General features: G+C 36.3%; 5 protein-coding genes across 5 annotated transcripts; 1 reads left to right on the top strand and 4 right to left on the bottom strand.

The window, feature by feature from the left end:
* Window positions 1–40: 40 nt before the first annotated feature.
* Window positions 41–2,509, bottom strand: LOC104809479 (chromatin remodeling protein EBS-like). The gene is made up of 5 exons (XM_010535488.2): window positions 2,159–2,509; window positions 1,561–1,903; window positions 1,377–1,445; window positions 852–996; window positions 41–437 (listed from the first exon to the last, which is right to left on the bottom strand). Exons 1-5 carry the CDS (start codon window positions 2,265–2,267, stop codon window positions 411–413), a joined length of 693 nt encoding a protein of 230 aa, XP_010533790.1. The 5' UTR covers window positions 2,268–2,509; the 3' UTR covers window positions 41–410.
* A 786-nt stretch (window positions 2,510–3,295) lies between these two features.
* LOC104809478 (50S ribosomal protein L4-like) lies at window positions 3,296–5,994 on the bottom strand. Its single transcript, XM_010535487.1, has 9 exons — window positions 5,884–5,994; window positions 5,464–5,599; window positions 5,309–5,364; window positions 5,017–5,143; window positions 4,557–4,705; window positions 4,316–4,423; window positions 4,101–4,220; window positions 3,761–3,934; window positions 3,296–3,649 (listed from the first exon to the last, which is right to left on the bottom strand). The coding sequence occupies exons 2-9, from the start codon at window positions 5,537–5,539 to the stop codon at window positions 3,548–3,550; spliced, it is 912 nt and encodes a 303-aa protein (XP_010533789.1). The 5' UTR covers window positions 5,540–5,599; window positions 5,884–5,994; the 3' UTR covers window positions 3,296–3,547.
* Window positions 5,995–6,596: 602 nt separating this feature from the next.
* LOC104809671 (homeobox protein SHOOT MERISTEMLESS) lies at window positions 6,597–10,228 on the bottom strand. Its single transcript, XM_010535715.1, has 5 exons — window positions 10,159–10,228; window positions 9,792–10,060; window positions 9,013–9,268; window positions 7,777–8,030; window positions 6,597–7,182 (listed from the first exon to the last, which is right to left on the bottom strand). Exons 1-5 carry the CDS (start codon window positions 10,226–10,228, stop codon window positions 6,976–6,978), a joined length of 1,056 nt encoding a protein of 351 aa, XP_010534017.1. The 3' UTR covers window positions 6,597–6,975.
* A 7,166-nt stretch (window positions 10,229–17,394) lies between these two features.
* LOC104809476 (pyrophosphate--fructose 6-phosphate 1-phosphotransferase subunit beta 1) lies at window positions 17,395–22,227 on the bottom strand. The gene is made up of 16 exons (XM_010535486.2): window positions 21,978–22,227; window positions 21,512–21,670; window positions 21,296–21,417; window positions 21,058–21,111; window positions 20,289–20,395; window positions 20,095–20,200; window positions 19,726–19,789; window positions 19,533–19,621; window positions 19,178–19,309; window positions 18,690–18,860; window positions 18,480–18,595; window positions 18,256–18,367; window positions 18,077–18,161; window positions 17,842–17,886; window positions 17,730–17,798; window positions 17,395–17,657 (listed from the first exon to the last, which is right to left on the bottom strand). The coding sequence occupies exons 1-16, from the start codon at window positions 22,168–22,170 to the stop codon at window positions 17,584–17,586; spliced, it is 1,698 nt and encodes a 565-aa protein (XP_010533788.1). The 5' UTR covers window positions 22,171–22,227; the 3' UTR covers window positions 17,395–17,583.
* Window positions 22,228–23,090: 863 nt separating this feature from the next.
* On the top strand, window positions 23,091–24,070 carry LOC104809475. The gene has a single exon (XM_010535485.1). The coding sequence runs from the start codon at window positions 23,225–23,227 to the stop codon at window positions 23,846–23,848; it is 624 nt and encodes a 207-aa protein (XP_010533787.1). The 5' UTR covers window positions 23,091–23,224; the 3' UTR covers window positions 23,849–24,070.
* The last annotated feature ends 3,530 nt before the right edge of the window (window positions 24,071–27,600 follow it).

The following is a 27,600-nucleotide window of genomic DNA, read 5'->3' as shown; positions in this document are numbered from 1 at the left end:
ATACTAAAAAACTATTACGGATCTAGGGCTACGCAATTGCTTGCTGAACAAGGCACTTCACCAATTTCACGTTTCTGGACATTTCTTCAAGTTATTACACAACACTTTAACCAATTTCAGAACATCATCAGAATACAAATGTATACAAACAAGAAGATAAGAAAACATCCACAAGTTCCATTAGAAGCAGAATATGAAGAAAGGAGTTTTCCATTCGAGGAACCTTCAAAATCCGATTTTCATAACTCAGTTCTCAACGACGGGGACCTCTGTACAGACCCGCAACCGTTTCCCGTTCTTCCTTTTTCATTCCTTTTCTATTCTTCCTCGGGTCCATCGAGATTCTTTTTTTTTCAAAGAATCAAAATCCTACAGATGAAGAAGGATCTGGCTCACATTACCTGTTTTTTTCATCTTTTTCTGCGTTTTGGCTCCACCTGAAACAGAGAAGCAAAGCAATAAGAAGCAGCATTGGAGGACAAATGATGATTCTATGTCCTAAGAATGACATTATGACCTGAAACAGACCAATGTCCCATGATTTTGGAATACTGGTTGAAAAGCTGTTACCTTTTTCATTCCAGACAGTGAATATTAACATGAACTGGGCATAAGCATGAAAGCAATAGCACAGACTTGGAAAGAAAGACAGTATGAACAATCAAGAAACCCAAACTCCCATGCTTTATATATCGAAAAAGAAAAGACAAGAACCAGGTGTCTAGATCCTTGAAAGTCTGAAACTTCTACAGCAATATTAGGCGTTATCTTTTGAATCTTATCTGTGATGAGGTATGCAACATTGGTGTTAACATTTTTTTTATGACATAGAGCCAACCAAGATATCTTACCCTGATATCATCCGATGGTGATGAGGCAAATCCATTCGGGGATCTCTTGCCATTCTCGTCCACAGCAGCATCACATTCAGAACACATAAAGTGATCCAATTTCTTGGCTTCCTCTATGGTCATTGCAACACAAGCTGGATGATACCTACAGTTTACAAAAGGATGCAGCATTGGTTTAACCTGTAATAGGTTGCATAACCAGATATCGATACTGGTACAGCAACATCAGCTTAATACTGGTTGAATCTTGAACTTCAAAAGTCACCTTCTAAATCTTTCCGTTCTGACACAGATATAACTATTTAGTTTTTTCATAGGAGTAACGATCGACGAAACATTGAAATAAAAGGATTTGATTTGGTTATAGCCTCTATATCTGCAGATACCGGGCAGTTGCCCGTTCCTTTCAAATAACTCGTAACATGGAGCTATAAAAGATTAATTTCTTATTGCTCTTCCACACTCAGGTACATTGGTAGTCTTAAAGTGAATCTATTGCAATAACTAAAATCGTGGAACCATTACCAGTCCTTGCAGTCATCGCACTGCACCATGAGGTCATCTGGATTGTACGGCATCTCGCATTTACAGTACCTTTTTAAAGAAAATCAAAGCAAGAACCACAAACCCGTCAATCCAATTCGCTGAGTACACCTTAAAGGAATCCACATTGGATCACCCATTCGAGAGTCACTCAATATATACTCACACAGCAACTCGGTCTGGTGTGAACGCTCCAGTTGCAGCCTTGTACTCAAACCTGCAATAGTAATCCTCAGCACCGACATTTTCAAGCTTTGTATAGCTCTTGAAATTGTGAACAATGCATTTGCCTTCGATCGTATGAGCACTCTGAACATCATAGTGATCGGACAAGAAAAGTTCTTTTGCTCCATGGAACTGTCTACGACCTCCTAGAGATTCCTCCGGCCGATAGTACCATCTTACATGAACCTTAACGTTGTTCCTAGCATCTGCCTCAATCTTCTTCACTCCGGCCACGTAAGGAGGCTTTCCGGCGTCTGATGGGCGCATCAAAACGCAATCCCCAGCTGTGAAAATATAGACGAAAATGCGTTTCCTTAAGTGCCCATAAAGCCCACATTTGGAGAAAATCCAAAAGATTCTCGGTCCCAAACAGGTTCGAGTCTTTCAGACAACAAGCAAATTCACAATTGTACTGACGCAGATAAACCCTAAAATTCCAATCAAACACAGACATTGCCAGCCCAAACAGTTTCCCAACACATTTCTGTAGCAAAACATCTCAAAATCCGCCGCTACAACGAAATCGTCAGAATTACTACCTCGTACGACTTTGTTGGTGCCTCTAATGGTGTAAGAATCCAGCTCTTTCCTCCCCGGTTTGCTCTTGGAGCTACTACTACTACTAACCCCAGGTCTTGTCTTCGCCATCGCAGCTCTTAGGGTTTCGTAATCTCAGTTCAAGCCCCGTAATTGTTCCTCAAAAATGCAAAAAAGGCCGCAACTTTACACGAGTATGGGAAGCTCCGATTCTGGGACAATACGTGAAAAACAACACAATAAACGCGCTAAAGAATTCACGGTCTGAAAGAGAAATCTAGAGAATCTCTGCTAGGTGTTGAAACAGAATCAGTGATTATGTTTCTGTTGTCGGGAGGACGAGAGAGAGAGAGAAATATTCTGATTAATTTATAATTGTGGTCATCCTAATCAGGTTTAATCCCAATTTGGTAAAATAGCTCCTTCGCCTTGGGGGATCATTAATTAAACGTTAAGCATGCTTAGATTTGAATTTTGAAGGGGCTATTTATCTTCAACGAATCAGAGTAAGCCACGTGTCACATGGACCATTGACCAAATAGTATTATTCACTTTCTTTTCCTTTTCTTTTTTTCTTCCTATCATTAACTTTGATTTCATTTTGGGTTTGCAAAAAAGACTATTAGAATAAAAATCAGTCCATATGCTATTTTGATTTCAATTTATATCTTCTTTAGTTTTGATTAAATGATCAGAATTATAATTTAATCGTGTATGATGATCATATTGGTTATAACGTTAAATTTATAATAATTTTATCAAATGCTTAGTTTAAAATATAAAAAGTAAATACGGTGAATTGGCGTAATCATCGTAAATTTAATGTTATGATCACTGTAATTATTACGTGAACAAACCGTAATTCTAATCAAATGGTCACGTGAAGAATTATATAAATTGAAATCAAAATAACATTCGGACGATATTTTTTATAATAACCGTATTAGAATTGTTCATAAATAAAAAAAAAATTGCATGAAGATTCTGAATTGATATGACCCCCATGTGGGGTATAATAGTTTACCAAAAAAAATATAAATCTAGAGTTGGTACAAACGAGGTACAATTAATTTATTTATTTTTTTGGCAAAATTCGAACCAGAATTAAAATTCTTTTAGGACCAACTGAAACGAAAGCATTTAAAAAACTAGAAGTAATCTGAAATTAACCAAAACCACAGAAGCTCCTCATACTCATACACTACGGAAATCCTCCACCAAAGTCAGCATTCCAACTAGTAAACCGGGACTAACCGGTATAACCGATATTATACGAAAACAAAACCGATACATTGTTTAACCGAAACTAATACCGACTGCTTAATTTGTATATAGAAACCGGATTTTCTTGCTCCGGTTAAGCAGATAGGAGGTTTGATCCGGTTTGGCTCTCACCGGTTAATTGGAGTGTGCATTCGTTCAACGATTCTGTTCACAGCGCCACGAGACATAACCAGCGTATCGTGAAGCAGAATGCTGTAAACGTTAAGGCCCTGCATGGAGGAATCAACGTTAAAAAAAAGACAGATATCAAGAAAGAGATTCGAGAACCGAAAATGTGACATAATGAAGATGAAGTGCAAGGGTTCTTGTTTATAACTCACGATGGAAGGAAGAACGTCGACATAGTGCAAATTCTGGGTCGAAAGCTTCAGCTTCTCATCAATGGAAGCACCATCTACAAGGAGGAGTTTTTTCGTGTTCTCCATTTGATTGTAGAACTTCACAATGTTCTTCGTTTTATGCGTTTGCAGCTCCAAATCATCGAAGACTATAAGCTGCCAAGTGAAAGGATAAGTCACGTAAAAACGAGTCATAACGAGGTAAAACTTCATCAGATTGTGCTCAGTAAAGGGATTTAAAACGGGATCTGGTGAAAGATCATCTCGGGATTGAGTTTCCATGTCTACCCGTGCTCTGCATGAGAGAGAGAGAGAGACTTGCCTTTCCCTCTGCAGCCCGGGCAGTCAAGGCTATCTTCAGACCGAGCCGTCGAACCTTCTTATTTAACTTAATGGCATGGCTTCTCGGCTTGGGCCCATGCATTGTAGCACCACCTCGGAACTGTTTCGGGTTAAGGGTTCAACCAAAGTGCATTCAGAGAACTAAGCGAAATCAAATAACCATTAAAAACTATTCAAAACTTACAAGTAAATTACCTGAGGGCCACGAAGTGTACCGTGCCTAGCTCTACCAGTACCTTTCTGATTCCATGGCTTTCTGCCCGTGCCACTAACCTCACTTATTGTTTTTGTAGAATGAGTTCCCTATCACATATGATAAAAATGAATTATAATCACTTTTGCTGCTGATTGATTCATCAGAAGTTCAACCACAACATGCCATTAACCATATGATAACTGAACGGCATTTGATCTTATACATGCATATATAGATTACCTGTTGGCGTTTTGCGAGCTGCCATCTGACGACACGGTGAATGATATCCTTCCTTATGGGAACATCAAAGACATCACCCGCTAACACCATGAAACCCTTGTCTTCGTTTTGAAAATTCGTCATGGGAATAACCAAGTCCTGATAGAGTCCTATGAAAAATGCCACCAAACCAGTAAAACAATTGTACAGAAACAAAAGGAATCGATAGTCATAAAATTCTAACCAGATCTATTCAAACATGCAAACTATATTTCTAGCTTTCAAATAAGAAATAACAAGACCACAGATAAGTGAACCCGAATCATTCTCCATTTCTCATGGCGAACTTCTGCAAGTGAAAAAGCTAAGCAAGATGGCTTTATAAAAAAGGACATACGGATACAGGTTCATATAAACTAGAGAGAGTTTCTTGCAAACATGTAGTAATATATCTCCTAATTCAATGGATTCAACTTCATACCTATGGTACGGTCCGGTGTAATCACCGTCTTTTTGGCCAGCAAATCGGAAGGAAATGGGCCATCGCTTGAGTCAGGAGTCAAAATAGTCGTAGAGAGTTTTCGGTAGGTAAGCAAAGGCAAACCACACTGCATTAACAAAATGATAATGGTATCACAACTTAGTTGCTCAGACCACAGTCAAGATATGCCATAGTGAAAAAGAATATGACCTGAAATTGAAAATAACAAAACAATCACAACTACAACCCTAGATACACAGATGGAAGAAAACAAAGGCAGCCATGGATTCACCTTCAGATTACTAGGAAGGGAAGACAAGCCATCTCCAGAGGAATGAGCAGACAAATCTGTTTGAACCAAATGAGACAAGCAGAAACCAGACCTTCAATCTATACCATATGGATAAGGACAGAGGAAGGAAAGACACATAGCGACTGAAGTAATACTCGATGAATTGCTGCGTCCCAAAGCCGTCAAAGATCCAAACGAGCGAAAAATCCTTCTAGAGATTGAAGCAGCCATGCCCACGATTCAATTGAAGAAGATGAAGATGCAGAAAACAAAAATCTACTACCTTTCCATCTGCAACACCAAAACCAAATTCTCAGCATCAATTAGAGATTTCGACTGCAAACCGATCAAGACATCATTAACGGCAATAAACTACTGGGCGTAACAAATCAGAATCGCAGTTCCTACAGCCAGTCATAACACTAAATAAGAAGGTAATCCCTTTCAAAGAAACCTGAGATGAAATCGGAGAATCAGTACCCACTTGCCTGCAGACTCCAACCCGATACACCCAGAAACGGCCAAACCCAGAAGAAGAAAAAGGAAATTGGAGGGGGGAAAAGGGTATAACTTACCGGAGAAAGGAATTTATCCGGCAGTAATAACGGACGGCGAAGTAGAAGCGAAATGGCGATGATCAGGAAATACTCCAATGGAGGCGGGACGGAGGTTTAAGCTCGGGATTTCAGAAAGCAAAACGGAGGTGCACGAGTGTGGGTCGGGTAATTTCAAATCGGGTCGGGTCATTGGCGGCTTATTATTAGTTTTTGTATTGGCCCATAATTTTAATTTAAAGCCCATGTTATTGGGCCTAATATCTTTGTATTTTTGTTCTTTGATGCAATTAAATACTTCTTTACCTTAGCTTCTGATATTTAATATAAATCCAAATTATTGGTCCAACATATAATACAATATTTTTTTATTAGTAAAAAACATATCAGCGATAATTGGAAAAGAGCAAAAGAACGAAAATTGCTAGAACCATAAAAACAAACATACCGATACAAAAGACCCGAATCGTATTCTGTTTTTGGATGTTATATAGTTAGGTGTATATGAATGGTACAATAATATTACCGCACATATTTATGCGAAAGTGAAACAGTTCGACCAACTTTTTCGAGATCAATTCGTGATAATAACTGATAAGCATACGGTGGTACAAAATTTTCTTTTTTTTAAAAAAAAAATTGTTCAATGATTCATAAAGAACAAATACAAATCTTGGTATTAAACCAAGATGCATATATATATATATATATGTATATGTATTAGGGCATTAAAATTGTCATGAACACTACCAATCATACGAAACAATAAGACAAGGGCTACAAACTCTCAAGACATCTTGGATAGGATAAAAAAAAAGGGGCAGATCATCGAGGAGATCAACACTTAACACAACGTCCATAGTTTTCGGTCCTCGGACCATGTATACCAAATCCACAAATTCCCTCGCCCGAGCCACTCGGTTGATCAAACCCAACACAAATACTTGGAGAAAGCAGTTTAACAACGAGTTATTTGACCACATATATAACTTAAGTATACATATGCATACATACACATATATATATATATATATATATATATATATATATATATATATATGACATAGATGAGTTGAAAAGCGTACGTAGAAGAGGAAGGATGATGTGATGTGATCAGAGCATGGAGGGAGAGAGGTCCATCGGAAAAGGATTTCCCAATACGTTTTCCATGTAGTAATGGTGAGGATGGGTTGCGTCCATGACGACGAACTGCATGTCCTCCGACGGCTTCCAATGGCGTTTCCTCTGGTTTATGAACCAATTGTTTATCTGCTTCTGGTCAAGCCCCGTTGACTCCGCCAGCGCCAGCTTCTGCTGCTCCTGCAACACGAACCAATGGTTTAGGGTTTCGTACTCGTTGCATGTCCATGGTTGTAACACATTGCGGGAGTAGTGGATTTGTGAAATGTTATAGCGATGACATGGGATCATATGTCAAATGTAATGCAATGAAATAGGGCGATTTTCTTCTTATTTTTGAACCCTAGAAATTGATTGTTTCCTGCAACAGCAGATCCAGATGGTTCGCCATCAACCCTTTTGAAATCATTTGATGCACCGCCTGCTCATATAATTTTCTAGACCGACCAAAATCATGAATCAGCTACAGTTTAAAACCCAAATGTGAGATGAGTATGCTTGTGTTAACCATGTTTAGGAGCTACATGAGACATTTAATACGATCATGTTTGATAGACATAAATAAGGGCCATGCCCAGTTGATGTATATGCAATGTGAAGATCTCGACCGCAAAATCTAGTACCCTAGAAAACCCGATGGTTCATGTTCGACGACGCCAATTCAATCTATGAAAAATGTGTGCGATACGTATATATAAACGATCGAGGCACGTCAATATGCAAGTGTGCATTGCATAGGGAAACCATGAGGTTGTGTAATAAGAAGAAATTTACCGAAGGGTAAGGCCATCTGTAGTGTCGGTTCCACCAATCGAGTAATTGTTGGCGAGCTTCTTTCGGGAGCTTCCCTTTCTTCCTCTTCTTCATGAATTCTTGCTTGAGGCTGCCTAAGTAACCGCTGTACTTTTTCAGGAGCTGACCCTTTAGCTCTCTATCCTCAGCTTGCGGATCTATGAAGTCGCTGTTCATGTCAACCATTTCCTCCGGAGAGACATTGTTACTTCTATCAGAACTTCCCTCACCACAACCTATACACAAAGAAACAAGACATGTCGTCGGAATCTAGCATCTTGGTATGTAATAAACAATTCAGTGCGGATTCATGAAGTGATGCTGAGATAAAGATCAATGATATCATTGATAGAATATATATATACTAACAGAAATCAAAGACAAGGATCACTTAAGGCAAGAAAGGCTGAAACCTCAAGTGTCAAGTGATCATCTGACTATATAGGTTTCATTTCATCTCATGCGGATGCAAGTGTAGTGTATATGTAAAATCAATGTACATATGAATTGCATGCATAGGTAGAAGTTTTAACTTAACTCAGGGCATCTACCTAACAAAAACATGTGAAATACATGAGACTGTAAGCACTTCAAATACCAATTTGTGTTTATCAAATCATGAAACTTAAGGCGATATTTAACTTTCGATTAGCATATTTCCGCCCAATATAACAAAAATTCTAGGCAGCTTATGAGCACAAAAAAACCATTACATGTAGACTTGTACAATTATATAAGTGTGTGTGTGTGTGTCACAGAGCATGTATGCGCATGCTGCAGTCTTGGATGAAGCAAACCTGTGGAACAAATTTGTAACCCCCGGGTCACAAGATATTGAGCATTAATACATCAACAGACAAAAGACATCGATACGTATACATTCATGGTATGTTTATATCATATATATGCGTGCATACGTAACCCTAGACATATAGATGAACAAGCACAGAGGCGTAGCTGAGCTAAACCCTAGCATCATAGATTAAAGGGCAACATATGATTTCCCCAAGAAAAATAAACAAATGTTAAATCTTTTAGAAAACCCACAGGAAAAGAACAACTTTTCAGACAAATCTACGTTTGATTAACGTCATCCGAAACTCGGAAACCCAGAAAATGCATGGGCATGTTCATCATTCTCAATGCACACAACACAAATAGCAACAGAAAGAGAAAAGCTTTCTTCAAGAGAGAGAGACAGAGAGAGAGAGGGAGAACCAGAGAGAGGTGAAGGAGAGGAGAGAGAGAGAGATTTGAATTGGCACTCGACGCGTTGGAGGATGAGCATGGCCTCCTTGAAAGGCTTAGATAGCTCTTGTTCGTATTTGATGAGCATCTCACAATAAGCCTCCATGAACTGATCGAGTGCCGGATCTTCACCCAAGCAGCCTGTGGGGCCCATCGCCGCCGCAGCCGCCGCCGCAGCGGCGCACGCCTCGTCCAGCCTCGCCGCCGCCTCCGGCGGAGCCCCCACCTTTTTTTTACCGGAGACACAAGAATGAAACAAGAAAGAGATCGTCAATTTCTTCTCATATAAGTACACATAAAGACAGACAACAAGAGGAAAAAAAAATGATCTTTGGAGGTCAAAGTAGGTGTCCTTATCTTCGTGCCCACATACAATAATGTAAGGTTGATCACTTGGGAAAAGGGTTCTTATGCTCCAAACTCTCATGTCAAAGAGAAATGTTTCCCCTTTCCGTATTATTTCTTTGATTAAGAAATCAATAAACAAAACAGATCCAAACCAAAAATAATAAACAGTTCTTTTCAAGAACAAGAAGAAGAAAAAAAAGCTAATCTTTGGTGGTAAGGGTTTTTGGCATCTCCTTGGCCTGGCCTAGATTTTCTGAGATTATTACACGAAGAACACATATATTTCGCTAGATCTTTTTTTTCATAAGCAGTTCTTTTGCAAGATCTTGCTTATTTTCTTGACTTCTCTCACTATCTTATTAGGGTTCCTTTCTTGTCTTTTTTTTTTTGTCTCCACACACCTTTTGGCAATTGACATAAGCAGCTAAGAGGCGATGATAGTGAGGATGAGACATGATCTTGGCCTTAGCAGTAGCAGATGATGAAGAAGAATAAGGGTTGATTCCTCCTCCCGCGACGTCGTTTTGGTGGATCTCCATGAGAGAAGCTAAGTTAGAAGAAGAAGAAGAAGAAGAAGAAGAAGAAGAAGAAGGCGCCCACTTCTCAGCAAAAGAAAAAGAGATGCTTTCGTAGTGGTTGGTAATATTATGCTCTACGTTTTGGGCCAACACTACTAGGTTTTAAGTTACTGATATGTATAGTTGATACCATGATGATGATGTGCATTGTGCATCATCATAATCATCATAGGACACATCGGATCGTTACCATTATCCCCAGCAAAAACCATCAGACAAGATGAGCTGTTGGAACCACTCTCCCAGTCTCTCTCTAACATTCACTTTGGTTTCATACATAAAACCCACTATACCAAAATTAATGACATTTTCACATTTAGGACAACTTCTATGTGAAATTATTAGAACACCCATGATAAAAGTTATATAAACACCCATGAAAAAAGGATCGAATCCTAAATACAGATCTAATATCGAATTATGTTCGGGAATCTTTGAAAGATCCAAATCAGAAAAATTTTATAAATTCTCGTAGATATTTAGGCTTGAATCCAAACATTTTTTTTTATAAACTTGAATCCAAACTTATGTAAATATGAGACACTTTCTTACCACCGGGCCACGAAAATACTTCTCGCATTAATGAAGCATTAAATTATTGTTTTTTCCATAAATAAAATAGTAGAAAAACTTTGGGAAACCCTAATAGTATATGAAGCCATGCTGTATTTATGATCGTATAATTGTTTGCATACATAAAGGTGGTCTCCCGGGATTTATGCTACAACAATCAGCCCCTTTTTCACAGGAAAATCCTAAATAGTGATAGTTATGGAAGAGAGGGAAACAGCAGAAGAAAAAAAAAATTAAATAAAAATGCTAGAGAAAATTTTAAAAGGTAGAAAAAAAGAAAGAAAAAGCAGACACAGAGTCAGTGATTGTGTGATCTGTGAGTTCTTAACTCTTCTGTGTTGATCTGCCAAAGTCTCTGGCGTCTTCATTTGTGTCTTTTTGGACATGGGTTTGTGTTCTTCTCTTTGTGTCTTTCACCAAATGGCATTTACACTTCCGATTCTGTTTCGTTCCTCTTCTAAAAAAAAATTGGTTTTCAATTATTGTTTCTCCCAAATCATATGAAGATGTAATTACACAAATGATATCATGTTCAGGAAATATACCATATGAAAATGATATTGTAATTATCACCCATGTAACCAATTTTTTTTTTTTAACTAAATCGGTTTCAATGAACAGAAATGGTGGCAGTAAAAAAAAAAAGCCGTGGGAGAAACCCTAATCATTATATTTTTTGCAAACCGTTCTATGAACATAGGCAACAAGTAAAACTACAGTCTATCAATGAGACTGTACTCTACCGTAAAGGCGATGTAATAATAAGTTGGGATGCTTATGTATCACATGAAGATCTAATGCACATGACAATATATATATATATATATATATATATATATGTATGTATGTATACGTGAATTTCATCTGCCATATATGTATAAGGATTATCAGCAAATTAACGTAAAGTTTTTACACAAAAAATACTTTTCTATCTTGTGGAATGAGATTTTTATAAGAAAAAATTGTGAATAATTTGTTTGAGATCATTTTACCTCTGAATAAACAATGCAAGTTTTGTTTCAATTTCTTTTTGTTTTCGAGTAGAAAATAATTATTTTTGTACAATGTTTTACATAATTGTATGTTATATAAATTTATTTTTAGGCTAATTTCGTTGGATATCCTTTTAAATTGGCTTGTGCGGGTTCTTTTATATCTTTATTTTGTTTCATCTTTATGCCAAAACAGAGGAAGGTGTTATAAGCTTTTCTTTTCTTCTTGCTTTTAGGTTAAGGACAGTGATTTGTATTTATCAAAAGTGTGAGGAAATTTGAAGAAGAAGAAGTCTTCAAGGCAAAGTTTTACTTTCCCCATGAAAGAAAAACCTCTCCACTGCATTCACTGCCATTTCTGGCAAAGAAAAGATAACTGAGAAATCAATGAGAAGGGAGATTACAAGGAAGCCATCAAATCACATTGCCAAAAACCATTTTATTTATTTATTGATTCATCTAATAAACGATTATAATAACTGAAGTATATACATATGTGGACCGTTAAGGTGAGTTGATAAAATTACAGAACAAAAGAAATATGGTCATTGAACTTTAGAGTTATATATGTATATATAGTTCTAGATAGATAGATAGATAGATATTGCGACCGCCCATGCGCATAGATGTATAATAATTGAGATTGATGTTCGTTGGCTAGTTTTGCTTATTTATTATATTTGACGGACTATCATAATTTGCCTCGAGAAGAGGACAAGATATCAAAAGGAAGCAAGAGATTGTACATACAAGAATGAAAAGACATCATTACCGAAAAAGTAATATTGGATTTACGTTTTGGTATGTAATCTTCAACTATAGGTTCGGTTTTCTATGGATAATTGATAGTGATTTAGGTTATTAATTTATTCTCGATATAGTGTTTGTGGAACAATCACACGTACACCCAAACTTAGATACTAAACCAAAGGGCACGTCTAATGTTTATATCTCTCCTAATTCGAATCTAGGAGTGGACCTTTCGGAATTTGGTTCATAATTTTAACGGTTTGATTTAAAAAAATTTACTCGGTATTCAAAAATTCATACCAAATTAGTATCGTATATTATTCGATTCGTATCGAATCGAAAATCTTGATATTTTTTTTTCGTACCATATCATTTAAAATTCCTAAATGATATATTTTTATGAACTGAATTTTCCGAAACTGAATTTCGATTCAGTTTCGGAAAATTCAGTTCATAAAAATATATCATTTAGGAATTTTAAATGATATGGTACGAAAAAAAAATATCAAGATTTTCGATTCGATACGATTCGTTTTTTAAGAACCGAATCAAAACATCCACCGCTATCTAAATCTGAGGAGTTTATTCGCATAAAGTTTTTTATCTTTAAAATTGAGATAGATTTCGATTTTAAATACCTAATTATCCAAAAAAATAGACATGCTTTTAAAAGTGACATGAACCCTAAACTTGTAAATCAATTAGTTTTCGAACATGGATTTTTAATGTATTTAAATATCCCATGAGTTTTTTTAAACACGTTTAAAGCATTTAGTTTCATTAATCTTAATCATGCCCTTGGTATTACTTTTTGACGCAAATTACTGCCTTTTGCTTTTAGATATTACTTGGAATTGTAGCACATCAAGTTGACAAGTTGTGTACGGTTATAGTGAGAATAAGAATGAAAGGCAATACCAAAACTTTTGTGCAATACGATCAAATGATAAACTATATATATAGATAAAATATATATTGAGAATTATATTAAAATAAACATCTTTACAATATACAGCCATTTTTTATATACAATTTTATGAATTATTGATCATCCACTCTTCTTATCTTAATCAATTATTGACCGTACATATTTAAAATGCGTTTTTTGACGTCAAAATCAAAGTATTGAAATATAAGCTACATACACTCTGATCGGGACTATCTTCAACAAGAATCTTAAAGGATTTGCTTGAACAAGATTGTGCGGCAGAAAACGAGCGTTCAAGATTCCATGTCCATGTATATAGACACAAACATACACACATATCTCCGTGTATATAAACATCTACATATATATTAACATATATATATATGTATGTATTGTTCTATCCGTATGTCCGAATAAGATCTACCGAAGATTGTATCATTATCGTATCAAATGCTAAACAAAACTGGAGAACGCGTGTTCCAAAAAAAACTTATCATTTATCAGTTTTCTTAGAAAAATATAAAAAGAAAATTAAAGTAAGGGGAACTTGAAACTGTTACTTGCAAGTTTTATTTAGTCCAAGTCAGAGCATCTAATCAGCAATTATTAAAAAAGCTGGTTCCTTTTTCTTATAATATATAATTATATATTATATTAATATAATAACAATAATTATTATTAAATGTTTGTTTTCTCAATCCTGAAAAGAGGTCGAAAAGCAAGTGGGACAGTCCGAATGTCTCCTCTCTCCAAAACCCTAAAGACCCTACAACTCAACAGTAGGGCTAAGTTCATGTAGTCCCGTGGAAAATAGCTCCACCTATTGCAAAAAAAAAAAGTTTTTTTTTATACGTAACATTTCTTCCAATCGAGAATCTGATTCTTCTTTTATATCTAAATGCCCAATACATACAATCAAAATGAACATATATAATACATGCTTTATTAAAAAATCAGATAAAAGAGTGTTTTTATCAAATATAAGATAAATACTTCTTTACAATCTTTTTCCGAAAATTATTTCAATGATTCACAAAGTTCACCGTTACAAAAAAAAATCATTGAAATGAAAAACACTTAACTCTGTAAATTTATTTTTGATAAATAAGAGTTCAACGGGCCTTCGACCCACTTAGTCCCCTTAGATTCGTGGTTAAGAGATAACAAAGTTATCCTCAAAATACTGAAATCGATTCCGGTGACAGAAAGAAATGCACAATTAATCAAAGGCTAATAAACTCAATAAAATAACCAATTGCTACAAATGTCTCAATAACCCACCACGGTTCGCTATTCAAGATAATTTAAACCCAAAAGCTTCGCAATAAATGGTCACCGACCGATTTACCTACATTTATTTACATATATTTGGATACGCATTATATATATATATATATATATATCGAAGTATCTATATACATTATGAATTACCTTTTTATAGGAAGTGTACAATGCTATGCCTATGATAGAAAGAACATTTTGATGTAGATTTATGTGTGATACGTATAATTAAACAAGGACAAATTTGACAAGATTGTTGTCGCATAACATATGAAAGACTTTGCTTCAAATATTTTTGAGGAATGTCGAATGAATTTGGTTGCTTACTATCTATTTGACAGTTTCACCTGCGCTTTTCAAGGATCCGTTCACGTAAATAAAAACAATATTCTCGATGACAAGATTGAAGATATATCTATGCGTGATTGCATTTGTTTGTGTTTATATTCAAAATTTTGAACTTCAACACACTTTGGGTTTTATATTAAATATATACAGAGATTGAGATATCTTTTTTTTTTTATAACAGAGATTGAGATATCTACAAAATAGAAATAGAAAAACTTCCTAATCATGTAGCCGATGCATTGAAGGGCGTGTTACATCACACACACACACATATATATATATATATATATAGTGCTACTTTATTAGCTTGACTGGAATATAAAGCTAAAATTCTATCAAATTCAAATAACATTTCAAAATTTAGGCAGAACCCTATAACCTTTTCAAAAAAAAATTTATATAAAAAAATGGAATCCAATAGAACAAAGAAACAAATTTGTTGAAGACAGCTAGCTTGTACATATATTGTGTTAGATATATGGCACTCAGATTCTGTCTCTTTGATGCCTTGTGGAATTGTTGGTGAATTGCCTTTTCAATTTTGGTTGCTGAAAAGGTCGCCAAAAAATTTATATGAAATGAATGAATTAATGAATTAGTTGCACTATGAACTCCATTTTTTTCCCATGTAAATTTGATTAGTAATTAGATATGTACAAGATAAATATATAGCTTCTTCACTGTTTGCAACAACAACAAAAATCCTGGTGTAATTCAATTAAATAGAGCATGTGAAATCAGAGAAAATGATGACGACGACATTATGATTTGATATGTTTGTATTATATATAACATATATATATATATATATATATCCGCCATGGTAAAGCCTTCAAATCGCAGTAGGGTCAGAGGGTTTCCTGTGAAAGATTCACCGTACCCACAAAATCAATCTCAACTCAAAGTGACATTTAATTACATAATGGACTCACGATCAACTAAATAATGTCTATCCGAAAATTAAACTTTCAAATATTACAAAAGAATATCCCTCTTGTTTGCATTTCAATTTATTATCGTTATTAATTTTCGTATTTAATATTTATTCAGATTTATCTGATTTGAGCAAAGTATTTTATGGTCACCCCGTTGCTTTAAAGGTGAAAATCTCCTTTTTCGGAAACTTTGAGAGATTTTTGGCGAATAAACTTATTAAATTATTCGAGAGTTTTTTTTTTTTATAATCGAGTGTATTGAATCAAGATCTAGTCTTATTTCGGAATTAAGGATTTACCATCTCCTCATATTTGAATTTTGAATTCGGAACTGAATAGACGTTTGTTTCACTGATTAAACTATCTAAATTTAGGTTAATTTGTAAAAACTGACGTAAAGTAATTAAGGGTAATGACTTTACGTTGCAGTATGAATAATTCAGATTACTTGAAATACGTATCTTAACATTACAAATCCGGATCCTCAACAAGAATCTATTAAAAGTTAATGAATTCACCTCATGACTGCCATAGTATATAGTTTGTTGACCTGTAGAAGTTTAGAAAACCCTAGAAACTAGACAAAGGAAATCATGAAGAAGCCAAAAACAACCAAAACAAAAAGCGACGATAAAAACAACAACAACAACAACAAAAATCAATAAATATTTAGCCTTAAATTTAGAAGATGAGATCGATTCATAGAAAGATAAAAAAATAATATGAGAATGGAATATTTTTTTTTGTTATGATGTGTCATTCATGGGCGTCGAACGCATAAGCGATGTGGAGGGAATGGAAAATCGTCTCCTCCGCTAAGATAATTCTATCTAGCGCAGGAACACTTGACATTCCCAAATTAGTTTCGAATATTAAAAAAAATGCAGAAAATGATATAATTAACATGTCTAAAACAAGTTCTTACAAGGTGTATGCCTGTAAATTAAATTGGATGTCTCAAAGGTAGGAAACACAACGGGTTAGGGTTAGGGTTAGGGCTTATACACTACACAAACACGTACATAGAGATATGAGTGTAAACTAAGTGTATGTTGGTGTGTGATATACGTGGAAAGAAGAGAGAGAGAGGTACAGTGAGGGGATGGGGTCCTGGGGAGACCATAAAAAGAGGAGAGAGAATAAAAGAAGGGAAGAGGTGAGGTTTAGAGACTGCCAGACAAAAACCATCTTACGTCACTTCTCTCTACTGTGCTAGGTTCCTTATTCTCTCTATCTACATGTATATATACATATATATATATATATCGTATAATAGATATTGTACTCGCCCTTTTTTATTACTATGAATATCAATACTCTTCTTTGCCTAGCATATACAATTGGTTTCAATATGAAAATAAGGTTGCATTCTCACGTAGTTTGGCCTCGATTCTGATGGTTAACTCTGATATAATAAAATTTTAAAAAACGAATATTGGTTACTCGCTGTGGGAGAGGTCGACTTCACTAGTGCGCGCGCATACACACACACAGACACTCACTCTCTCTTGTGTGTGTGTGTGTGTGTGTGTAAGTTGAGTGACTAAACAAACGTCAATAGTTTTCTTGACGTTACGCGATGAGACTGCCAATAAAACCATCTTTTCAATTACTACTAGTTGTTTCAACGTCATTATTGATTGCCATTTGACAAATGATATTGAATTCAAGTAAACAATAAAGGAGAGCGCATAAAAGAAGGCGAATTAAAATGAGAAAGGGGATTGTTACAAAGATCAATGAATAACTTTCAAAAGTAAAAGTAAACTAGGGGGTGAGAAAAGCCGATTTGATAAGGGGGAATTTTGTTAATGAGCCCCGAGTTCCAGAAGTAGAGTGTGGTTGACGGCGTCTGAGCCTGCACCTTTGAACTGTATCGGACCTGCAAATACATAACCGTGAGAGGACGAGAAAGTGTATAATAAGAGGGGGGATGGTGTGTATATAAACGAACCGGGACTGATGTAACGGTTCTTCAACGCCCATTCCTCCCTTTGCGATGCGAATTTCTTGAACGGTGCACCTTCCAAACAAACATTTTAGAATTTAGTCCCCAAAAAACCCACCTTCAAGTTCACCCATTGCCTTCTTGATCACAGGCTTGAACTTACCTGCCACGTTAACAAAACCAACTCTTGAGTATGGGGGGAGAGGGAGAGAGAGAGAGAGGGAGGTTTAAGTGGGTACCGTGTCTCCTCTCCACATCCATCAAAGAAGTGAGAGCAGTGCCACCGACAGTCCATTCTGCCACTGGAGCTGCCAAGTTTCCCACCTGTTTCATAAGGAGGTTTAAGTGGGTACCGTGTCTCCTCTCCACATCCATCAAAGAAGTGAGAGCAGTGCCACCGACAGTCCATTCTGCCACTGGAGCTGCCAAGTTTCCCACCTGTTTCATAACTTTTGGTTCAAGTACCCGTCTTCTTCTTTTATATATTCGAGAAAGAAGTTTGAAGAGAAGAACACGGGACGGGAATACAAACCGATGAAATCAACCCGGTTTTTCCACTGCGAAGGAGAGCTCCTGCGGCATAACCAAGGGCATAGCAGTAGGTGGCATCGAAATTTGTTGGCAAACCGCATCTTCCTTCATATCTGTTCGTCATTTTTAAAAAAACACACACACATTTTCGTCAAGTCATATGTGACAACAAAAACCAAGTAACCGATTATGTTCGTTCTATTGCATTAGGAGCGAGGAAAGTACCCAAAGAAGTGGGATTGTCCCATGAATCTCCCTTTGTATGTACCCTCTTGCCTTCTTTTCTCTAATTCAGTCTCAGCCATTTGAATGAGCATCTTCTCCGTCTCTATCTTAGCCACCTATCGACAAAGGTAACGTGAGGGAACGATGTCATCTAGTATAATACCTTGATGGAAAATGATTACAAAAGGTCAAGACCATAATTAATTTTACCTGGACATTGCCGTGTGGATCTCTCTCGAGCATCAACTGTTCCTGAATTGCCTCGGGTAAAAACTCAAACAGCTTCAGGGATTGCTCAGTCAGTTTCTTCTTCCACAGCCCGCTTTCATCAACAACCTCATGAGCTAGAATCTCATTTAGTTCTGCAATAAGCTCCTGTACCTGAGAGGTTGGAAACAACAGAAACTGTCAGCTAAGGGGACACTTAGACAAGGATATTGTTCCTGAATTGCCTCGGGTAAAAACTCAAACAGCTTCAGGGATTGCTCAGTCAGTTTCTTCTTCCACAGCCCGCTTTCATCAACAACCTCATGAGCTAGAATCTCATTTAGTTCTGCAATAAGCTCCTGTACCTGAGAGGTTGGAAACAACAGAAACTGTCAGCTAAGGGGACACTTAGACAAGGATATGATGATACGAGGAAAAGACAGTTCTGGTCCGGAAGTTGTAAACTTTGCTTTCTGCCATGGAAATTGTACCTCAGGGATGAAATCAATCAATCCTTCCGGAATTAGTATAACACCATAATTGTAACCGAGTTCAGCCCGTTTGCAGATAACATCTACAATGTAATCAGTAACATTTTTCAATGTCTGCTTCTGGGCATAAACCTGCAAAAAGACCTTTCTCATCAATGTCCAGAACATAGAGACTTTCAGCAACAGTGACCATGTAAGATAATCTGATTCGAACACTCTTAATCATCTGTTCAAATAGACTAAGAAAATCTGAGTTGCACATTCCAAAACAGCGAGCAAGGAATTGAACAAATCATCTTTTGCAAGGCTGAAATTTTAATTACATGTTCCACAAATGATATTCTGAAGAGCATACCTCTTCTCCAATTATCGTGATGTTTGGGTGAGTTTGCAAAGCGCACTCAAGTGTAATATGGGATGCAGCACGACCCATAAGTCTGACGACTGCAAAAGCATAAGATGAGCGAAATTGAGGGCACTATTAGCGGGAAAAAAAGAGAAAAAAACTGCGGTGATGAAATTGGATGTGTTCCTGTCCCGTTGCTTACAATGATAGTATTTTCCTGTTGATCTTGCATCGATCATGACATTTCCAATCATTTCGGAGTATATCTACATAAGCATCACAAAATGATAAGTTAGCTTCTTTTTATTCTTTAAATTCAAAAGCTTCGATGAACACAAACTTCAGTGTGTCCCTACTACCATCATTCCAGTGGAACAAGCAATTAGATTTTTTTATGAGAAATATCCAATCTCACATAATCAGTTTACAGAAAAGCAAAACCTTAGAAGATGAGCACAATATTTTCTCAGGGTGTGAAAACAAATAGTTAATCAAACAAGGCCACGTGAAAATAAATATCTTTGGAGGCATTTGAGAAACTTCATATCCTGAATGCAATGCACTGATTTACCTTGCAAGCTGTATCAAATCCAAAACTTGTAGGAACCTCTTTGCATTTCAAATCGCCATCAATGGTCTTGGGGCAGCCAATGACTCGGGTTTTCATGTTCTTACTCCTGATCAAAAGTAATATAATGGGGTAAATGGATGAAATTTACCACTAAAATGAATTAACAGCTCAAAACCAATGGCTGCCAGATTTACCTGAAGTTCTCAGCTAGGAGGCAAGCATTGGTGTTGGAATCATCTCCTCCAATGACAACTAATCCATCCAAATCTAGCTTCTTTGCAGTTTCTTCAGCTTGCTTGAACTGCAAGTGAAACACAATTTCTGTAAACAACTTCAAAATTAAACAATTAAGGAAGTAGGAACATAAATATTGAGAAGCTAGTAAAATGTAGGGGTGTCAAACGAGCCAGCTCGGATCATTTTGGGCTCGGCTCATTTGGCTCAGATCGTTTTGGGCTCAGCTCGTTAGGCTCGTTTTCTAACAAGCCAGAAAAACCTCGGCTCAGATCGCTCGCCAGTTTTCCGATCTGAACGAGCCGGCTCGTTGAGCTAAGGATATATAATATTTTTTATTTATATTTATTTTAAATATAATTATAAATTTAAATAAATACATAAAATTTTAATAAAACACCAATATCATTTAATATTTTCAATTATCACAATCATAATAATTAGTATATTTATAATATCATATAAATAATATGAAAAAAATTAATATAAAATTATATTAGAGTTTCTTTATATAAATTTAAATTAATTTTTTAAAAAATACCAGCTTGTTGAGCAGCTCGCCAGCTCGCCGAGTCAGGCTCAATGAACACGTGTTCAATGAGCTCTGGCTCGTTAGGCTCGTTTTTTAACGAGCTGAAAAAATTACGGCTCAGATCGCTCGTTTTCTGGCGAGCCACGAGCCAGCTCGCGAGCTGAGCTCGTTTTGACACCCCTAGTAAAATGTTTTACCTGCTCAGGAGTTTCAATCTTGTCTCTTCCACTGCATATCATGTCAAAACCACCCTGCCAAGTGTCAAGACCAAAAAGAGAGCTTATAATTCTCGCCTCTGCTCGACGAAGATTGTTAAATCCATAGTGGTTGGTTTTCCGAATTGAAGTTCGAATTAAGATGAAAAGGACAAATGCATCTAAAATCCCTGTCCATGACAAGTTTGTCACAAGGATCAAAACTTTATAGTAGTAATACCTGGTTTCTGTAAGGATAAATGTAATCCGAAGTTAACTCGACATATTTGCATTTCATAATACCAGCTGGACCACCCCTAAACCCGTAAAATGTGCTGCCATTGGCACGGTTCTGCAAATAATCTACAGTCCAGAAACAAATCAAATACAAATCAGTTTCACGAAGAATGCTGCAGAGAGGGAATTTAGCATACAAGCGTGTGTTTTAGATCATTACCGAATAGTCCCGAAATGACATTGTGCCCACCAGGTGCCTGACCTCCAGACAGAACAACACCGACCTTCAGTTTCTGATCCATGGAGGCTGCATTCTGATCCGCGACCAGAGATACCGATGGTTGGCCAAATAGGCAAGGGAACAACTTCGCTATCTCATCTGCGAGCATAACAAGCAAGCAAATCAGCAAAAACTCTCTAAGTCCACACTCCACAGAACACAGATCTGTCTGGGAATTCATTGAATTCGCATAAGCAGTGCCAACTTATAAATTCGTCAATTTACTAACCCAAAGGACAATTCAAACTTATCAAATGCACCTAGATTTGGTTTCCACACATCTTTTTTCTCAGATTTTCTCAGCAAACAAACAGGATCCAGAGTTCTACCAGATCAAGCATTTCGTACACCAACAAATCAAAAGAAAACCGTAGATCGAGCAGAGCAGTATAGAGATAACGCTAACCTGGATTTCCGGCAGCAGAGCTAGGTGGTCCGTCGACGATATTGAAAGGACATCTAAGCACAGAAGGGAGAGGAAGCGCGTGGTTGATACGGCATGACTGAACCTCGCTGTACACCGAAGCGCGGCCAGTCGCCGGAGCGTTCGCCGGAGCTCCGGCGGCGATATCGGGTATGAGTGCAATAGCAGGAGCCATCCCTCGATTTCTTCACTCGTTCAAACCTAACTTCCCTCTTTTTGTCAGCGTCAGAGCTCACTAGGAAGCCTAAGTGGTTGGTGAAACAAAAGGTGTATGTATATATAGTGGTCATCCTAAAACAAAAAGGGCATTTTCGGGAATTGGCAATGAAACGACATGATAAGGTATCGTTTTACTAGCATGTGGTGGGGGTGGTGGTTCGCTCTCATGGTAACGGCTGAAAAGGGCCCAAAGCCTGGGTCTATTTGGGTTTCGGACATTAGATTTTGGGCTTCAATATTTTGAGCGCACACTTAAATATTTATTTATATCCATTTTTTGAGGAAAAAAACTATTATTATTTCTCGCGTATTAGGAGTAAGATATTATAAGGTATCAATATTTGATGTTAAACCTAAACTACTTAGTTGAATAATTAATTATAAATATAGTGAAGACTTTTGGTTCGAGAAGCAACATTTGATGCTTCCACCACGGAAAAGTCGTCAATTATTCTTATTGTTTTCCATCAGCGGCATAATACATATTGTACTGCTTTAAACGTGATTCATCAACATAATGTTTACCATGATTTTTTTTATATAATCCAATGATTAAATCTTTGAAGATTTTGTTATATTATGAGAATTTGAACTGTATACCTTGTAGTTTGTAGAATGTTTTTTAATCATTAGATTAAAATTATATTTGGAAAAGGGATATATAACATTTAAAACGCAAATATGTGTGCGTTACTTGGTATAAAATAAATGTCAGCAAATGTGAAGTGGATACGCCGCTGATGAGTGGTAACCCACTTTGGTACGCTTTTTCTTCCCCCATTTTTGTCATTTTCTCCAGCTTGTAAATAATAAACCAATTAAAAAAATAAAATAAAGAACTTGTAATTATTTTTAAAACTAGTTTCCAAATAGAAATCAACGTCAACACTAAGAAGAACCCAAAACCAATCCCTGCATTTATTTCCCCCTTCCATTTTCTCGTGTGCTTCATCAATTTCAAAAATCTCAAGAGAACAAAATCCAAAGGAGCAACCTTTTTTCGGGTCGAGATGAGTCAACTCGGTGAACTGCTCAGGGAAACGTCCGAGTCGGACAGAACCGGAAGTGGGAGGACTGTGATTCTGGGTCTGCTCGAGGACCGATCCGACGGCGGAGATCGAGCGAGGAGCAAGTGGAGAACCCTGAAGCGACGGCTGAGATTGAAAAGCGTAGGCTGTTGTGGCGGGTCCGCTTGGAATCTCCGACCAACGACGGTCGCCGTGGAAAATGACAGCGATGACGAGGAGAGGATGGCGACACACTCGGGTCGGAACCGGGTCGTTGACTCGTTAGACCCAAGTCCGGATCCGGGTCTTGGTACGGATTCGGGCTGTTTGCTACCCGGAGTGACGAACCTTGCTGAGGCACTTGCGGCGGAACGACAGAGCGTAACGGCGGAAACGACGGCGAAGAAGGTGCCGTTGATGAGGCTGATGGCGGAATCGGACGGCTGTGATTCGACGTGGTTGGGGTGTGATCCTGTGTGCTGCGTGTGCATGGGAAGGGAGAAGGGGGCGGCGATGATTCCCTGCGGGCACACGTACTGTAGAGTTTGCTCCAGAGAGATCTGGGTGGATCGTGGCACGTGTCCTCTCTGCAACCGTCCGATCTTTGACGTTCTCGATCTTTACTGAACGGGTGATTCCGGATTTGATGCGACTTGCGAGGATGTGGATCGACGGTGGAGATGCGTTCATTTTCATCTGTATGGTGTTACGTGGAACAGGGTGATCATTGGTGATGATGTGGATATAAAATTTCAAAGTAATGGAAAAAAAAAGCATAATTTATAATTCGGTGTGTATGTACAATAAAATCGAATATGTGAAATGATCAGTACACAGAAAGTGACGATATCATTTGTTCACGAGGGGTCCAAATACGGAATCCGTACAATCCAGCGGGCCGAACGTTTGGATCAAGGTTTTAGGCCCATATCTATAATCACTGTTTTACTATTATAAAAGGAAATATTTCAAATCTTATGTATGTATGTATGTATGTATGTATGTATGTATGTATGTATGTATGTATGTATGTATGTATGTATGTATGTATGTATGTATGTATGTATGTATGTATGTATGTATGTATGTATGTATGTATGTATGTATGTATGTATGTATGTATGAATCAAAATCAACATAAAACATTTATTATTTTCGCAAATGAATGAATAATGTACTTTCCAAATAAGACAATGTCTTGCATAAGATTTAATTTATTTTCTTATGAAAAAAAAATAATAGAAGCGCAACGGATATTCATTATCTACATATGTCAAAATTGAGAATGGGCATATGTCAACTGTAAACAACTCCATTACTTATTTTTTGGGTACACATACAGTCAGAAATAATTATTAGGTAAACAAAAATATTTTCTTATAAAACCTAATAATAAGCAAAAATATTTTATTGAGCGACTTTATTTTCCCCACATATATTAGGCCTAATCTATTTTTAATATATACATGTGTATACATATATATATATATATATATATGTGTGTGTGTGTAGTTTATAATTGTGAGGATGTTTGGGCAAATGAAAAGGATGGAGAAGGAATGGGATACGGGCCTAAAGTGAGACGAAGCGTCCATTTGTATGAGAACAAGCCATGTGCATCAAATTCCAATATAACATTCAGACATTAATGGCTTCCATTTATGTTCATGAATCTCATTATACATATATATGATGATGATGACGATGAAACATTTTTTTGCCACACCTTTAATTTTTTTCCCCTTTTAATGGACCAAAAACATTTATTTGATTAACATCTTTCCTAAAATGGCTATCTACAAAAAAAAGGGACCGAACCTAATTCTATAAACCCATCGCTCTCCAATCAATAAGATAACATTTCAAAAACTGTTTGTTTGTATACTATATTCGATTCTCTCAATAGAACTTAGAATCGGTGGCTCCACAAATTGTTAATATATATATATATATATATATATATATATATATATATATTTTTAACTGCAAATTTTATTAGAAAGAATAGATAGCCATTCTTCTCTAGCTGGCGGCAGAGTCGGGTACTGCATGAAGCGCAAAAGAGGCTGCCCGAGAACCCACACTGCGAGCAAAATGGGCAACGCTTGCTGAGGCGGAGGTGTCTCACTTCGTTTTGGGCTCCATTCACTAGGTTCGGATCGTTTTAGATTCCGTTCGCCAAACTCATTTTTAAAAGTAAAAAACCTCGTCTCAAATCGATTCGTCCGTTTTTCGAGTTGAACGAACCACCTCGTGAGTTATTTCTAATTTTTTATTCATATTTATTTCTAATTTAACGGTAAACAAAAATAAACATATAAAAAAGAGATACATGAAACTTAAATATCACAAACTATATAAGAAAATTGTTGGTTTGAATTTTAAAATATAGAAGAAACAATCTAATCAGAAATAAATTAACAAAATAATAACAACAAAAATATATATATTATGTTAAGAAATAAATATAAAAGTGTGATAAATATCTATATTTAATTTATTCATATAACTCTTTTTTTTATTAATTCAAATGGAGTCTGTAAATAGATATTTGTAATCATATTTGTAAACACACCAAAAAAGAAAGAAAAAATAATATAAATCGAATACTCTCTTTCTTTATATATCTCTTTTCTCTTCTTCATATCTCCATTTAGCATTCTTAGTTATTACTATTTTTACAACACGTTATCAGCACGATTACTTTTCAAGTTATTACTATTTTTACAACACGTTATCAGCACGATTACTTTTCAAGGTATTTTTATTATTATTTTATTTATATATTTTTCTTATACTATATTATAAAAGGGTAAACCCCCTAAAAAACCTCCAACTTGCAAAAATATATACAAATAAACCTTCAACTTGAAAAACTGTCATTCAATCCCCGAACTTGTAACTTGTCACTGAATAAAACCTCGAACTTGCAAATTATTGTTCTAATAAACCTTTGACCGGTTTGACCACAATTTCAAACGATCAGAAATCCACGTATTGACGGATTGCTGATGTCATTTTTTAAATTAAAATTGATAACGTGTATAAGGTGACATCAGCAATCCGTTAATACTAGATTTCCGATCGCCTGGAATTGTGGTCAAATCGGTCAAAGGTTTATTAGAGCAATAATTTGCAAGTTCGAGATTTTATTCAGTGATAAGTTACAAGTTCAGGGATTAAATGACAGTTTTTCAAGTTGAAGGTTTATTTGTATATATTTTTGCAAGTCGGAGGTTTTTTAGGGGTTTTACCCATTATAAAATTATTATAACTAAGTATACTCTACAATCGCCATATATATGGATCTTGTGTATTAAAAAAATTCTAAATTTATCTAATAACTTATATTTTTCATTCCGATTATTTTTATATTTTTATCATGTCGAATCTGACCAATCTCGACTTTGAAGTCCTTGATATTACCGGCAAGAATTACTTATCATGGGTGTTCGATGTAGAGATCCATTTCGAATCTAAAGGTCTCAAAGAGACAATTGTTGCATCGAATAAATCATCCAACCAAGATAAAGCGAAAGCAATGATATTTCTTCGTCATCATCTTCATGATGGATTGAAAATTGAGTACCTTACTCATAAAGATCCTGCAGATATTTGGAAATCACTAAAAGAAAGATATGATCATCAAAAAACTGTGATTCTCCCGAAAGCACGTTACGATTGGATGCATCTTCGCTTTCAGGATTTTAATCTGTTAGTGAGTGTAATTCGGCTATGTTTCGAATCAGTTCACAAAAAAAATTGTGAGGTGAAACTATGACTGATTCATATATGATGGAGAAAATATTATCCACATTTCATGCATCGAATGTGCTCTTACAACAACAATATCGTGAAAAATATTTTACAAAATATGGAGAATTGATCTCTTGTCTCCTTGTTGCTGAGCAAAACAATGAATTATTAATGAAAAATCATGAGTCTCGTCCTACTGGTTCTGCTCCATTCCCTGAAACGAATGTGATAGCATTCAATAATAATCGTGGTCGTGGTCGTAGTCGCGGTCGAAGCTATGGACGTGGACGTGGACGAAGGAGAGCAAGAAGTTATTTTTCTGGTGGCCGAAGTAACTTAATAAGAAGGATAAAACCCAATAAAGCTATGATGGTGGAATGAATAAAAGGGTAAAGAAAAGTATGTGCCACCGATGCGGGATGAAAGGTTATTGGTCGCAGACTTGTCACACTCCCAAGCAATTTGTTAATCTTTATCAAGAATCCTTGAAGACCAAAGAGAAAAACATTGAAACAAATTTCATTGCTGACGGTTCTAGTGATTTCACCAGATGATCTGATACATTTGGATGCAATTGATTTCCTTATCAATCCTAAAGATGAAAATAATCAGAATTGATCAAT

The sequence above is a fragment of the Tarenaya hassleriana genome, unplaced genomic scaffold (genome assembly GCF_000463585.1).
Source record: "Tarenaya hassleriana unplaced genomic scaffold, ASM46358v1 Cleome16, whole genome shotgun sequence".
Taxonomy (NCBI): domain Eukaryota; kingdom Viridiplantae; phylum Streptophyta; class Magnoliopsida; order Brassicales; family Cleomaceae; genus Tarenaya; species Tarenaya hassleriana.
The sequence above is the reverse complement of the archived record's forward strand: the minus strand, read 5'-3'. Positions and strand labels throughout refer to the sequence as shown.

Excerpts from the sequence above, each read along its gene's own strand:
- LOC104809479 (XM_010535488.2), bottom strand. The coding sequence starts at position 2,267 with ATGGCGAAGACAAGACCTGGGGTTAGTAGTAGTAGTAGCTCCAAGAGC. Across the intron at positions 1,904-2,158 it reads CACCAACAAAGTCGTACGAG|CTGGGGATTGCGTTTTGATG; the intron begins GTAGTAATTCTG and ends ATATTTTCACAG. Across the intron at positions 997-1,376 it reads TGCGATGACTGCAAGGACTG|GTATCATCCAGCTTGTGTTG; the intron begins GTAATGGTTCCA and ends TGTAAACTGTAG.
- LOC104809671 (XM_010535715.1), bottom strand. The coding sequence starts at position 10,228 with ATGTTAGAGAGAGACTGGGAGAGTGGTTCCAACAGCTCATCTTGTCTG. Across the intron at positions 10,061-10,158 it reads GGTTTTTGCTGGGGATAATG|TGTTGGCCCAAAACGTAGAG; the intron begins GTAACGATCCGA and ends AAAACCTAGTAG. Across the intron at positions 7,183-7,776 it reads ACAGATGGCCTTACCCTTCG|GAGCAGCAGAAGCTGGCGCT; the intron begins GTAAATTTCTTC and ends TTCGTGTTGCAG.
- LOC104809478 (XM_010535487.1), bottom strand. The coding sequence starts at position 5,539 with ATGGCTGCTTCAATCTCTAGAAGGATTTTTCGCTCGTTTGGATCTTTG. Across the intron at positions 3,935-4,100 it reads CCCGGGCTGCAGAGGGAAAG|CTTATAGTCTTCGATGATTT; the intron begins GCAAGTCTCTCT and ends TTCACTTGGCAG. Across the intron at positions 3,650-3,760 it reads TCGACGTTCTTCCTTCCATC|GGCCTTAACGTTTACAGCAT; the intron begins GTGAGTTATAAA and ends TCCTCCATGCAG.
- LOC104809476 (XM_010535486.2), bottom strand. The coding sequence starts at position 22,170 with ATGGCTCCTGCTATTGCACTCATACCCGATATCGCCGCCGGAGCTCCG. Across the intron at positions 19,622-19,725 it reads AACAGGAAAATACTATCATT|TCGTCAGACTTATGGGTCGT; the intron begins GTAAGCAACGGG and ends ATGCTTTTGCAG. Across the intron at positions 17,658-17,729 it reads GAACCGTTACATCAGTCCCG|GTCCGATACAGTTCAAAGGT; the intron begins GTTCGTTTATAT and ends ATGTATTTGCAG.
- LOC104809475 (XM_010535485.1), top strand. The coding sequence starts at position 23,225 with ATGAGTCAACTCGGTGAACTGCTCAGGGAAACGTCCGAGTCGGACAGA.